Source organism: Mastigoproctus giganteus, chromosome 10 (assembly GCF_048544385.1).
Source record: "Mastigoproctus giganteus isolate SK-2022 chromosome 10, ASM4854438v1, whole genome shotgun sequence".
Lineage (NCBI taxonomy): Eukaryota > Metazoa > Arthropoda > Arachnida > Uropygi > Thelyphonidae > Mastigoproctus > Mastigoproctus giganteus.
The window spans coordinates 76,642,495-76,657,338 of NC_143584.1; the positions used below are offsets into that span (position 1 = coordinate 76,642,495).

The window sequence follows — 14,844 nt, forward strand, 5'->3', positions numbered from 1 at the left end:
AACTTTAGATGGTCATAAGTTTCTTTTAAGTAGACTGAATGAGCAACCGGCACAGATGTGTACTTATCTCCATTATACAAGAGAACACCTTTTAAACTATTCTTAGAAGAGTCTATAAATAGTCTCCATTCACTAGGAACATATGATGGAGCTCCTAAGGCATTTATTAAACCAGTGATATCATTGCAATATACAAAAGGACCTTCTTGTGAAAAATATTATATAAACTCCCTTTCACGATTTCTGTACCAGGAAAATGATGTATCTGGAGCAAGTAAGTTCTTCGCTTGAAGTCTGAATCCCAGAATTTCAGCAGCATACTTTGGAAGACCTAAGTCCCTTAATAAATTGTTCAGTTCAACTTGTGTGAATTGCTGTGGTGTTAAAATATTTTCTAGTTGATAACATTGCTCTTCACTAACCTCTTTAGCTTCTGGTTCAGTGGAAGAAGATGTGGACTCCAAAGTTTCTGGTGGAGGTTTTACAGGCAGATCAGGTCCATGCGGAACCGGTCTTATGGCTGACGGTAGATCTGAATATTTGATGTCCTTTTTAATTGTAACCTTTAACGTCACGTCACATACACAAAAGTAACATTCGGCGTGGCTTACTTGGCTTGCACCACACCATAGGAATAGCAAATAGCAAGCACACCTTTTTTCCTTGACTCCATTTTCTAAGATGTTCGACACATATATGGCATACTTTATGCAGTGCCCACGATTTATCCTGATCGCCTAGTTTTATGTCAAAGTATGCATAATACGATTTTTTTACAAAATCGGTAATATTTTGCCTCTGCTTTACAGGAACAAAACAACCACATATGTAACAAAATATGTCAGGACAGTTTATACACTTTCTGGTTGCCACACTAAAAGAAAACTAACACACAATGAGAGCTCATGATGGTTTTTACAGGAGTATGGTGACCGCAAAAGGAATGTGGCACTTATATAGGCTCTGTGGTTGAGTGGACTGTACAAACAAGTGAGTGCATGCTCAGACAAGTTTAACCCATAACTACACACAGTAGTCTCCCAGACTCCACTCAGAAAATAAAATTCTGGGAATCACAGATGGTCCGGAAGAGCAGGGTGGGGGGCCGTCTACCTTCCTGGGTCAAGGTCGGCTACCTTGCAGTATGACCTCGCAGTTGCACAATCCGTTGTATTTGAGGCAAATATATGATACTGATTACGAATATAGGGGTATAAAAGTTGTAAACCATTGCAGAAACTATAGTTATGTTCACATTTGCATATAATACCTAGGTAATATTTTTTTAATGAATTGTGAAAAATCTTTACGTGATAGAAACAAACAGACTTCAGTTTAGTAATAAGTAAACATGCATAAATAACTGCCATATACTTTTACTCAAAACCCCAGATACACCGTAAACCAGTGTTATCAATAGCAATATATTTACGAGAAAACTAAAATTATGCCAAAGGATTAACTTTTCTTAGGCTTAGATCAGTGATGAGCAAAACATGGCTCTCCTAACTTTACAATGCAAGATGTGATCTAATCTCAGGAATAATAAAAAAATATTAGAATATAAAATTTACCGATAACATGTCATCAGTAAAACTTTTGATTTTACATTTTTAATCATATAAGAAAAATTCATGGCCTGAGTATGAAGAGGAGTCTGGTAATGTTACTTTTCAACAAAGTCCCCTCTGGAGTCAAAGCACTTTTACCACTGATGCTGCAATGCAGCAGTGAAGAAAGTTTTCTCTTGGGCTTCCAGGAATGCATCCACTGCAGCAATGATATCACTGTTGGTGGGAAAATGGATGCCAGATTTTTTCAAATGAAGGAAATAGGTGAAAGTCCAATGGTGGTAGATCTTGTGAATATGGGGAATGGTCCAATATTTAAAAGCTGCACTCATGCAATGCAGCCATGAAAATGAGTCTGATTGTTTGTTATTTGGTTTTTAGGAGCATTAGCAACTAAGGCCATATTGCTCCAGGGATATGCGGTGGTCATTCCCTGAACTTTCCGCATCCTCCGTATTAGGTGGTCACGGGCTCGAACCCCGGTCTAATCAAGAAGCATGTATTAAACACTGCTGCTCCTGCCCACCTGGCTACGGAGGCGCCTGAAAATGAGTCATGGCAATGACAAACTTGTGAGATGCATTGTCAAGGTGGAACAAGACTCCTTTACTGAGTTTTCCTTGGAGTTTGTTTTTGATGTTTTCATGAAATGTCCTCAATGTCTGTGTAATATGCCTCTGTGGGCTGGTTTGGCCTATCTAAAGGTACTTCACTAGCAGAGCCGTGCCGAGGGTGAGGCGAACGAGGCTCTTGCCTCAGATTAAAAGCTGAAAGAGGCGCCAAAAGAAAGATTAGGGATGGAGAAAATCTGCAGATGCAGAAGACTTCAGCACCTACAAAAAGGCAAGTGCTCTCTTCTTAAGACAGAAAAGACTAGCCTGCAACAAACTTGCCCTGGACAAGCTGAAAAAATCTGAAAGACTACAAAAGCAGAGTCACAAGAAAATCACTATGAAAGAAGAAATATTTAAAGAGTGGACCGAGCTCACTTTTCAACAGACTGACCAATCACATTCACAGCTCCCTGTAACACTACTCATCACCAGGTCACACACACTGTCAACTTCTTGAGTGATGGATGTTCCAGGTCTTCCTCCCTCATTTAAATTCTGTTGCCCACTTCTTAAACATGAAATAGGAAGGGGAATCCCCACTCCGAATGTTGTAATCACATCCTCATGAACTGTCTTTGGTGTTGGTCCCTTTTCCCTCCAAATATTGGATGACCGCACATGGTGATTGATTGTGTCCATCATTCACACAACTCTGTTGACATGTGACTGTAATTAAAAAATTAAAAAAGCATTACTGAAACTGCATGAAACTTGGTGGGCTACTATTTAAGTATTATTTAAGTATTATACATTAAATAAAGAAATTTTTAACACTGTATCACTATCCTTTCACATGCTCATGCCACAAACTTTCCAAATCCCCCACCATACACAGAAGCCACTTTATTAAGTACACTACCTTTATACGAAAGGGTGCACTCCTTCAGTAACAGCATCATGAGTTCATATAATGTGACAAAGCAGGTGGACAGATACGTAAGAATGCTCTATACGTACAGTTCAGTGCAGGGAATGGACAAAACTAAAGATTTAATTCAGTGATTAGTATTATATTTTATTTTAAATAATAACAGTGATCACCTCAGTACAGGTGCTTTCAAAGATTGATGGAATTGGCCAATTTATAATATTATTAATGATATATAAATAAAAAATATAGATAAATCTTATTTATCTATATTTTATCAACAAAAGCAATGCATTAGCATTAGCAGAGGCATATGATGCAAGAAAGCAAGCTTATTCAGCATCAGCCAAAAAAACAAAACAAAACAAAACAAAAAAAAAAAACACACCACTCCCATTTCACCCCTCCGTTTGTTCGAAATACCTGTCCAGTTGAGCCTTAAATTTGTTTAGGCTATCAACTTCAACAACAAGTGATGGAAGTCGGTTCCACCAACCAACCACCCGCTGGACGAAGGCAAATTTCCGCACATCTATCCGACATCTGTCCTTCCTCAATTTGAATTTATGCCCTCTGAGGTGATTATTCTGAGCAAGAGGAAGAATCCCATCGGCATTGAGCATGCTCAAACCATTCAAAGCCCAAGCCCACAAACATTTTTTTGCTCCTAAACTGGCCTTCATGCCAAAGGTTGCCTATCACTGGCTTAGATAGTAAAAAAAATGGAGTATAATAACTAAACTTCAAGAATTTTAACATAACAAAGCTATATAGCTTTAGAAATAAGTTAAATAAACAAATGGCTCTTCTCTTTCTATGAAGACTTTTGTTTTAAATAAATGCCATAATCTTGGCACTCATGATAGAATAAACTTTACAATCCATGAATGCATGATGATGCTGTTTATTCAGAAGTAGTGTGATCTCAGGTGATTTGGAGATACCTGTACAGCTGCCGACTTTTGATAAGCTGAAGATTGAGTAACTAAATAAAAGGAAAGCAGATTTTTTGGCCAAAACAGGCAAAAAAGAATCCCAGCTTTTCTGCAAAAAACAGATGTTCTCAATAAACAGAAAGAAAATTAGATTTGAAGGGGGGGGGGAGAAGTTTTTTTAAAGTATGAACTACTGGATGCTTTATGAATGCATACTTTAAACTACTGGATAAATAAAAATGTTTCTTTAGAGTATTTGTTTACTTGAAAGTATTTTAATAAGTGACAACTTAGAAGGTCAAGTTGCCACCAATGAGCTGACTCATTCATCCTTTGCTTAGGCCCAGGATAGTAAGGAACAGTTCGGCTATTTTATATAAAATTCTCTCTCTCTCTCTCACCTGTAATGTAGCTCATCTTTATATATTCTTTGAAATGTTTTTTTTTTTTTTTACCAGTTAACTTAATCAGGGAGAATGGAATATACATCATATCACTCACATTAAAAAAGTCAAAATTATATTTAATGGATATTCAAAACTTCAAAATGGTTAAATTTATGTATGATGATAAATAACAAAATACTGCATGTGATCCTACTTAATTCTTTGAATAAAGATAAAACCTGACAATTTAAGAACTTTATTCATTCCAAATTATTCCTGAACATACTGTACATAAAGTTTCCCAATCGTGGTTCAGTAACATGTGTTATGAAATATTAAATATAAATAAAAAAGAATGAGCAAGTGCGCTTGCCCATCAGCCAGAAGTACCATTTTCATCATTTTTTTATTCAAGACTGTATAGTTATCTACATCATTCTTTCCTCCAAATACTACAAGAACTGAAGATTGTGTTCTCAGCTGAATGTTGGAGAAACTTTCAGAATATTATTACCTTTATTTCTAAAACAAAATTAATTTTTACTACCGTTATTTGCTTGGTTTAAAAGCAATTTTCCGAGTCTTCAATGATGACCACACGTGACGCTTATAGTAAATAGAAACAGGAATCAAGATTGCTGCTATCAGTAAAACCTGTAAAACAAGGTAGACAGAGATGCATATAACATACAAGTATAAATGCACATGCTGATGCACACACATGGTGGAAAATAAGGGACACAACACTGCTGATACAGATTCAATTATTAGTAATACAATAACACTGCAAAGATATAACTTTATAATACAGTAGAATCCTAGTTATCCGAAATGAATAGAACCACAGGTATTTTGGATATTTGATTTTTTCAGATAGATTTTAAGTGCACTCTACATACAGTATAAAAGGAAAACAGGAAAACACTGAAAGAAAACTGCATTTATTATTTACATATTATATACTGTATATGCAGCTTTAAAGTAATTTTAAATATTTTGCTGGTTGAGTTAGTTTCCACAGTATATATTTATCACCTTCCATACCCTACACACACTATTTTAAATTTCTTTCCAATTCAGATTAGTATTTAATGACAAATTATTTGTTCATTAACAAAAAAAAAATTTTCTGGCCTGTTATGAAAATAACCTACAGGTAACATGCAGTCACTGAACTTTACAAAGAAAAGTACTGTCTATGGAAAATTAAATCAAGGAACTACACAAATAAAAATTTAAAGAACAAAACATATAAAAAACAACAAGAAAGTTTGAGGTGTCTGTGAAAAGAAACCAGGTAGGCTAAACAGATATGCAAATCACCCTCACCAACCAATGTGATGCATAAAAATTCTGCTAAAAAATGAAATGTTTATAAATTGACTTTTATATAAAATTATTCATGTAACAATCAATTTGTAGCCTTTTTGCTTGTATGCATCATATCAGCGTGGTTGGTTTCACGCAGAAAACATCACTGAAATTTAATCTTTGCATCGTTCATATTACTTTGTATCAGAGGAATCATTATTTTAAATCTGCTTGATAGTTGTTTCCTACAATTAAATATTAAATATGTTAATTTCTTTGTAAAACTAGGGGGTAAAAAAAAAAGCGAAAAAAAAAAAAACTTTGAATACCTGGAATTCTACTGCAGTACTCCTTATATGCATTTAAAGAAACAAATATAAATACTCATTGTGATGTAGACAACAAGGGTTTCACATTAAACACAAAAAAGAGTAAGTAAACAATTTCTTGAGATTAAAAAAAAAATCAATATAGATAATGCTTAATTCAAAACGTGATATATACAAAGTTTTCTTAGGAATAAACCATTAAATTACCTTAAAATCACTATAAGACAGTGGGGATTCTCAGATATGTATAAGTATGTTCAGAAATTATCTGGTTTCTAATCCACTTCAAAACCGGGTCTTTTCTTCATCATCATCAGTAAATAAGTCTTGTGACTGGTCAGTTCCTCTGATGGGCTGTCTCTACCTTTGTCTCTCCTGTGCTATTTGTTTGGTCTTTTCTTAGCTCAATAATTTTCCCCCTCTTGGGAGCACTGCTGGAAAGCTAATCTCAAAACTGCCGAAAGCTGGGCCAGCGTATTATTCTTTACTATTTTTACATCAACAAATTGATGTCTCCAGAGCCATACCTGGTGAATACAGGGGTTGACAGACTTCAACAATTCCATTTGTCTGTACTTATTGACAAATGTGAAAGTGCATTATCATGATGAAGCAACTGCTCTTGTCTTTTTCTTCAAACTGCACTATGACGGTATCGAAAAACTTCAATGTAGAAGTCTATTAATTGTTTGTCCCTGTGGAGCATATTCGTGGTGGACAACACTCTCACAAAAAATGCTAGCAAAATTGTTTTGTTGTGCATTTTTGGTTTGGTTGAAAGAAAGAATGTTCTACTGGGATGACTACTGTTTAGGTTGGGGATGTACCCTTTAACCCATGTTTCATCTCCAGTTATGATATTTTACAGAAATGTCTTGTCAGTAATTGTGCACTAAAAAAAATGGAAACGACTTACTGGCAGGGTTCACGGCATTCCCTGTTAACAGTTGTGGCACAAACAACAGAAATGTGTCTCAAGTTCAAATATTTTGTTAAAATGGAAGGGTGTGATCCAGAGGAGATAAGAGTTCATCAGTAATTTCATGAAACAGTTAATATCTTTGGTCATTTTGTACCAAAGTTTGAAATGATCCAAGACACACAATTTCATCATTTACTGAAAGTTGAGGACTATCCACATCATAGGTCATCTCTGAAAGATTATCATCTGAAAAGAGAGTGACATCAAAAATGTGATGTCACTCATTTGTATGAGTGATTTACTTGTTTACTTACTCTTTTTCATTTTAATGTGAAACCCTTGTTGTTGTTGTTGTTGTTATTTGGTTTTTAGGAGCATTAGCAACTAAGGCCATATTGCTCTGGAGATATGCGGTGGTCATTCCCTGACCTTTCTGCATCCCCCATATTTGGTGGCTGAAACCCTTGTTGTCTACATCACAATGGGTATTTATATTTGTTTCTTTAAATGCAAATAAGAAGTAATGCAGTAGAATTCCAGGTAATGAAAGTATGGTCACTGCAAAGATTCTCTATGCTATTTTAAGACCAAATGTTTTGCTTCTGGTTATTCCAATTTTAAAGCAAAATTTAAGTGCACTCCAAAACTTTGAAATGAGATGAGATTAAAAAACACACCTTTGTTATTGGCTATAAAGGATTGCCATAATTGCAAGTGAATAACTTACTGAGTGGAGGAAAAGATCAGACAAGTCTAACATATTATGCTTTGTTGTAGTACACTCTGTTGCCTTAACCTTGCCCAATGAGCATAATATGGATACTTTTTTGAACATATCTTGCAGAACAGACAAAGGAAACAGGCATGGTGATGTCAAAGATGCAGAAGATCTGATCTGTAGGATGACTGAAGCAGTGAATAACTGTCAACAAGGATCCTTTTGCACACTTGACCTTGGATGAAGCCTGGATGATACAAGTCAGCATGAATGTTTTGCACTAGCTGCAGCACATCTAGGCAGGGAGAAATCTGTCTGACTTGCAAATTCGCTCCTTGGTGGACTGCAAGGTGCATATGGCACTGAGTACTTGATATCTATCTACGTAATAACTGAAGTACTTGTTGTACTAGTGGATGAGTTCCCAAACAACAGATACACAGATATCTCAGTGAAGTTTCCTGGATGCTTCCAGCAGTGCAATAAGACAATCTAGTAGGGGTGGAGGGAAGGGGGAATAAGTTCTAATTCCAACTGATATCACTTGAATCGTTGCTCGATATGGATAGTTGTTGTTGTTGTTGTTTGTTATTTTGGTTTTTAGGAGCATTAGCAACTAAGGCCATATTGCTCCGGGATATGCGGTGGTCATTCCCTGACCTTTCCACATCCTCCGAATTTGGTGGTGACGGCTCGAACCCCGGTCTAATCAAGAAGCGTGTGCTACGCACTGCTGCTCCTTCCCACCTGGCTACGGAGGCGCCCTCGATATGGATAGCTCTGATGATGGGTCACAACAATGCAATGAAGGATCTGTACATCAAGGGACCGCAGTCGAATTCATTCTTCATCACAAATAGATGCCCATGTGGTTTCCTAGTGGGTTGTTCATAATGCAACAAGACCTAGATAAACTATTCAGAAGATCTGAAAAATGGGCAATACTTGGGTAACAATAACCTCACCTTGACTAATGACCCTTTCTGGAGTGCGTATGCGTGTTTGTGTATTACAGATATTTAATCCTATAGGCAGCCTCTGGCTACACACAGGATTAAGTTTCTGTAATTACAAAGCTATAGATTTATTAACAGTACAAAACTGTTATTTACTGTAGCAAAACTACATACCAAAATATTCATGAATGAAAACCATAGGCATATTATTATAGAATTATTATATTCTAGGTATTATAGAAGGTGAAGAACTGAGAAAACTTATGAAACACAGCTTTAAATTTAAGCCTAAGTATAAGAATAACACACAGAAAGTTAGAAAGGAGATATCTGTGATTTGGTAAAATTTAGCTATAAATCAACACTCAAATATAACATTATTTTAATGGCTAGATAAGAAACATACCAGATATTACAAATCAGATTAAAGACACACAGTACATGAACTGAATTTTTAAAAATACAAACAAAAAGACAAATTAAAGAACTACAAAATAAATTTGTAATTACAAGTGTAGCTAAAGGCCACAAATAACTTCACCATTATTTGTAAATAATAGTATGCAGAAACACTTAAAGATGAAATAATAAAAAAACGACACATACAAACTTGTCAGTACCAACAAAACATGCACAGTTAATAAGATACTACCAGTATCTTATTAAATATTAAAATATTAAAAATAAAAATATAATATAATAATATATAATATAAAAATATATAAAATATATAAAAAATATATATATATATAAAACATATATATATATATATAAAACATATAAAAATATTAAAATAGATAATGCAAACATCCTCTTATATACCAAAATTTCATAAAATTGCCAGTTAGTTTCGGGTATATTAACCAGCAATAGAAAATGCTATACCAATGTACTAAATTTCCAATAAATTTTAAAAAATTCTAAAACAAATATATAAAGACAGACAGAACATAGATAATAAATAGAATAGTGAAGTTTTAAGCTTAAAAGAGTACTCAACATGTACTTCAGAGAATGGGGGGGAAAAGAAAAAAAAAAACACAAAGCCAGTGGGCAATATATACAGAGTTCTGCCTATTTAACAATTACATCTACAAAGGCAGAGACATAAATAAGTAATAGGGGGTCCCGATCGCCTACAAGTATTCAGTATTGGCAGCAAATCTCCTCTTACTTTACTACAAAAATGAATACATTAAAAAGAGCAGTAACCAAATTGAACCATACAGATACATAGATGACAAGATTTCTTTTGACAGTAACTTGAAGAAATTAAACACAACTTTATCCTAGCAATCTTATATTAACAAAAGTGAATGGAAACAACAGAGAAGTGTCATTTTTAGATCTTAAATTAAAAATTAATTAGAATAAATAATATATAAATTGAATTGTACAATAAAAGGGATGACTAAAACTTAGAAATATTATATCTAAGTGGCTTACTTGTTCATTTCACATATATATGTATGGTTTCAGTTCCAATCTCAATGATGACCATTTCCATTTAAAGTCTGCTAAGTCCTGTGTACTTTTTCTGACAGAATCCCAATTATTGGTTGATTCAACTACTGCCCATCTCAGTTGTCCTAATATTATTCACTATACAATTCCTTTCACTTCAAAGGTGGTACTTGTGCATATGTCCACTCTGATATTCAATGTCAGAGACTTAGTACAGTAAATCCTCGATTTAACGGACTAATAGGGCAGAAGGGGTGTGCGTCAATGCCGAAAGTCCGTTAAATCGAATGTAACCTGGGGAGTTACATTCGATTTAACCAAGAACAATAAAACATATCTTTAATACAATGTACAGAACTGCGCAATATAAAATTATAATAAAGAATATGTAATATTTACTCACCTTTTTGACAGTGCAGTTGAAGAGTATTTTTCCACGACCATAGTGGTAGTAGTACAGTAGTTGTTATTCAGTATCTGAAGGTAGAGGTGAAGGGGAATCCTCAGCGTCAGATTCTTCTGAAATGTTCACAAATGGAGGCACTGGTGTCATCTGTTTGCTTGTAGACAGTTGAGATGTACAAGCAGTTGAAGGTGAAATAAGAGTGGGAGTCGGTGACGTTTGCTTAAAGAAAGCGTCCAGCTTCAGTTGTTTGCCACTCTGATGTTGTTTCTTAATAATGATCGCCCTGAACTGCCGAAAATGTTCATAGTAAGGGACAATTTCAGGGTAAGAAGATGTCCTTATGTAGTGGATGGTGATGTCCATGAGATTTCTCATTTCAGACAGTGTAGGCCATGCTGGTGTAATTTGCTCTTCCTCAATGTCTTCTTCTTCTTCCCCTGCCTTGCCATATTGAACCTTGTCCACAATTTCTTCTTCACTGAGCACTTTGTAGCCAGGATCACCTTCATCATTTTCAAGCCATTTCAGAACATCATCTTCAGTTGTTTCCCGGTTGCCAGCATTTACAAGGGTGCGCCGTAAGTCATTTGCCTCAAATCCTTCAAAATCCAAATCCGGTTCAATATTATACAACTTCTTCCAAGCAGTTGCCAAAGCCGTAGTCTTCATCTCCTTCCAGGCAGCCGTAAAGTTAAAGAGTTGTTGCTCATAGATTCTGAAGCGTCCTGGCTCCTCTTGCCTTCTTCATCCTCCAGCATAACCATTACTTCTTCCAAAAAGTTCTTCTTATACAGCCTCTTGCAGGCTGCAGTTGTTCCCTGATCCGTTGGCTGAATAACTGAAGTTGTGTTAGGAGGTAAAAAAAGACATTCAATTCTGCCATCCTTATTAACTAACTTCTCAGAACTAAGATGAGCAGGGGCGTTGTCAAGAAGCAACAATGCCTTTACATTATTGGGGGAAATTTTCAGAACATCTGTCTGGAAGCACCTCACATCAGGGACAAAGTGGTTGAGAACCAGTCAGAAAAAATCTCTGAAGTAAACCATGCATTCATTGAGCTGGTGTAAATAACAGGCAACTGATTCATAATGCTTTTAAGAGTGCTTGGTTTCTCTGATTACCAAAACAATAATGGAAATAGGTAATTATTAATTTTTAATTAATAATAACACTAAGTTTTTTATAACCTAAAAATATATGGTCAAGATTAATATGTACATTACTGTATTATTATTTGTCCGATCTGTTAAATCCGAAATCCGTTATATCGGGGTCCGTTAAATCGAGGTTGTGCTGTAATTTGGAATCTCCACTTTTCAATCTCTCTCTACTCCATTCTGTCAAATTCATCTGTTGCTTCTATTGCTCCAACTCCACAAATCACTTGGAACACTTTGACGTCCTCTCTTTGAAACTTGACATTCTCTAGTTGAACTTTTCTAAAAGTGAGGTAATTTTCCATGGTGATTTTAATGTTCAACTGCAGCTGGCTTCCGTTTTCCAGTCACATGGAACCAATAGCTCAAGATGCTGAGGCTTTTGCAATTACTAGTGATCTTGCACATATAGTTCATTTACCTACCACAATACCAGACAAGCCTTAGCTTGAGAGGCGTTGACAACACAACGCCTCTCAAGCTAAGGCCAGAGGGCTGCAAATTTGAAAAATTAACTCAATCATTTCCGAGTTTACTCAACAACACGGGGCACAGTAAGTTTCTCTCTGTCTTCTGATTAACAATTGGTAAATTAATATGATCAGCTAATACTGCTTATAACCTTCACTTATATTTTTAATTAACAATTGTTAAGTTGTTAATTAAAAATTTATAAAAAAATTGCATCAGTTCATTTCTAATCTTTTAGAAATAACTAGAAGAACATAATAAGTAATAACAATATGTATATTGTTATTAATTTACTTTTATGTCTTATGAGCAAATATACAATGAAATAAGTACTTTTCTCCAAAAAACAGCATGTTACTTATGGCTCATATAATAACCAAAATTCTACGAAAGCAGTGATTTTTTTTTTTCTCATAATTTTCTTACACTAGGAATACAGGTAATTATATAACCAATAAATACAACAAAATGCACACTATAAACACAAATGGGCCCTGTTGTACTGGATTTACCATCATCACCACATAGCAATATGCCTACCGCCTATATTCCCTACTATCTGGACATGTCAAACTAGATTTTGAAAATCCTCCGGGAATATCGCATAAAATACATACAACTACCTGGTAGGAGTTTATGTTCCCTGGTTTCTAACGTGAAAACTCCAGTCACCCCTTTTTTGCATAGCAGAGTGGTATACCGCATAACTTGCAAAGATTGTTGCAGTTGCTACATAGGAGAGAGCTCGAGACGCCTTCAAGACCGCCTTGCGGAGCATGACAAATTAATTTGCCTTGGTGACACTGACCACTCCAATCGTGGAACATTTCCGGTCGACTCACCATGACCTTAACCCTAAACGCAATTACGAAGTGATCGACCAATCCTGGCACTTCCGCCACCGCTTCTGGCCAGAGTCGCTCAACATATCATGCAATTCAAGAACCATGAATCGCTGTAAGGGCACGAGACTACACCCTATCTTGGAAACAACTGTCTTGAAGCTGGATAAACACTAGCAGCAAACCCACAGAAGTTTGTGCACCAACAATGAGCGCCAATCTAGTAGCTGAATGTTCTATCTTGCGGCCATACACGCATCACAGCACGCACAACTCTGTATCTATTAAATTTTGTTTCTAACATCATTATTCCATTAGAACCTGTATATTGCTGATGAAAGGGTCCATTTTACCCTGAAAGCTACATTTTTGTCATTTGTCATTAAATTTAATACTGGATGTATACAGTATCATTAATCTCCTTACAAAATGCACACTAATATTTCTTTGGCCCACCCCTTACTTTGATGATTGCTGCACATCATTGCAGATAAGGTTCTGAATGTATTGAGGGGCCCATCAAGCTCTCAGCTGCCCACATCAAAGCCAGAGCTTGCACTGGTCCCACAGGAACTAGTAGTTGTTGGTGACTCTATTGTCAGGGAAACGGGGAACATGCTTTGTAAAAAGGATAGGTGAAACAGGACCAGGGTATGTCTGCCAGGGGCAAAGGTTGATGACGTTGTAGAGCGGATATCATCTTTTAGGGGCACAAAAGGTGATATAGTTGTACTCGTTGGCACTAATGATATTAAGAGTAGGAGACCGGCGAAATTACGTAACAAGTACAGGTCCCTGTTGAAAAAAAGTCGTGAATTAAGGTTGAATTTGAAAGTGTCTGCAATTCTGCCCAGACACGATAGGAGGGAGTATATGATGAGAGCCTTGTCGATCAATTCGGCCCTGGAAAGATTGTGCAAGGCTCAAGGGGTAGAAATTTTTTCAGCCTGGTCTGTACTTGTTAACAGGAGAGACTGCTTCTACAGGGATGGGATACACTTAAATAGAAAGGGTGCAAGAATATTTGCTGATGCTGTCGAGGCAGTGTTAGGTGGGTCGGAAAACTGCTAGTTCGGGGTGATACAAGGACTAATAGATTAACAGTAGCCACTGGCAGAGGTGGAAGTGATTCTTGCACTGCTTCTATTGAAATTAGCAGCAGCCTGGAAAACAAGATGTGGGATATTTCAGAGACTGCTGGGAGTCATCGCGGAACAGGTAAACACATGGGTAGTGTTAGGGCAGCTAAGAATAAGAACAGGTGCATGTAAACTTGCATGTACACAAATGCTAGGAGTTTGGTAAATAAATTTGATGAATTTGAGGTATTGCTCAAAACATCAAAGGCAGATATTGTTGGGATATCAGAGATGTGGTGTCACACAGATATAAGGAATGTGGAACTGGAATTTGGAGAATACAATGTGTATAGAAAGGATAGACAGGACAGGAGGGGAGGAGGGGTTATGCTATTAGTTAAGAAACACATAAAATCCAAGGAAGTGAAGCCAGTCGACATCGATGGACAGGGCAGTGTCGAGTCAGTTTGGTGTGACATAAGCATAGGGAAATCAAAATTGAGAGTAGGAGTGTGCTATAGGCCTAATGACTCTGATGAGTATAATAAGAAACTGTACAGGGAAATAGAGTGGGCCAGTAAATCAGAGAGTCTTATAATGGAGGATTTTAATTTCCCAGATATTGACTGGAATTTGTGGGTTGGTCACTCGCACACTAGCAAGGCTTTTGTGGATTTATTGGATGATTGTTTTCTACATCAGCATGATGGTGAGGCAACAAGAGGGAGCAATACTCTGGATCTGATTATCAGTAGTGATTCTTCATGCATTAAGAATCTGCAGATAAAAGAACCACTAGGTGGCAGTGATCA

General features: G+C 36.2%; 1 protein-coding gene across 2 annotated transcripts in view; it reads right to left on the reverse strand.

The window, feature by feature from the left end:
• Positions 1-4,614: 4,614 nt before the first annotated feature.
• The window catches only part of Cyt-c1 (Cytochrome c1), a 92,796-nt gene continuing 82,566 nt past the window's right edge, over positions 4,615-14,844 (reverse strand). For both annotated transcript variants that reach the window (XM_090383920.1, XM_090383921.1), the window contains exon 7: positions 4,615-5,028. In XM_090383920.1, the coding sequence (XP_090240046.1) occupies positions 4,924-5,028 (105 nt within the window). In that variant the 3' untranslated portion in view covers positions 4,615-4,923. The remainder of the gene's footprint in view (positions 5,029-14,844) is intronic.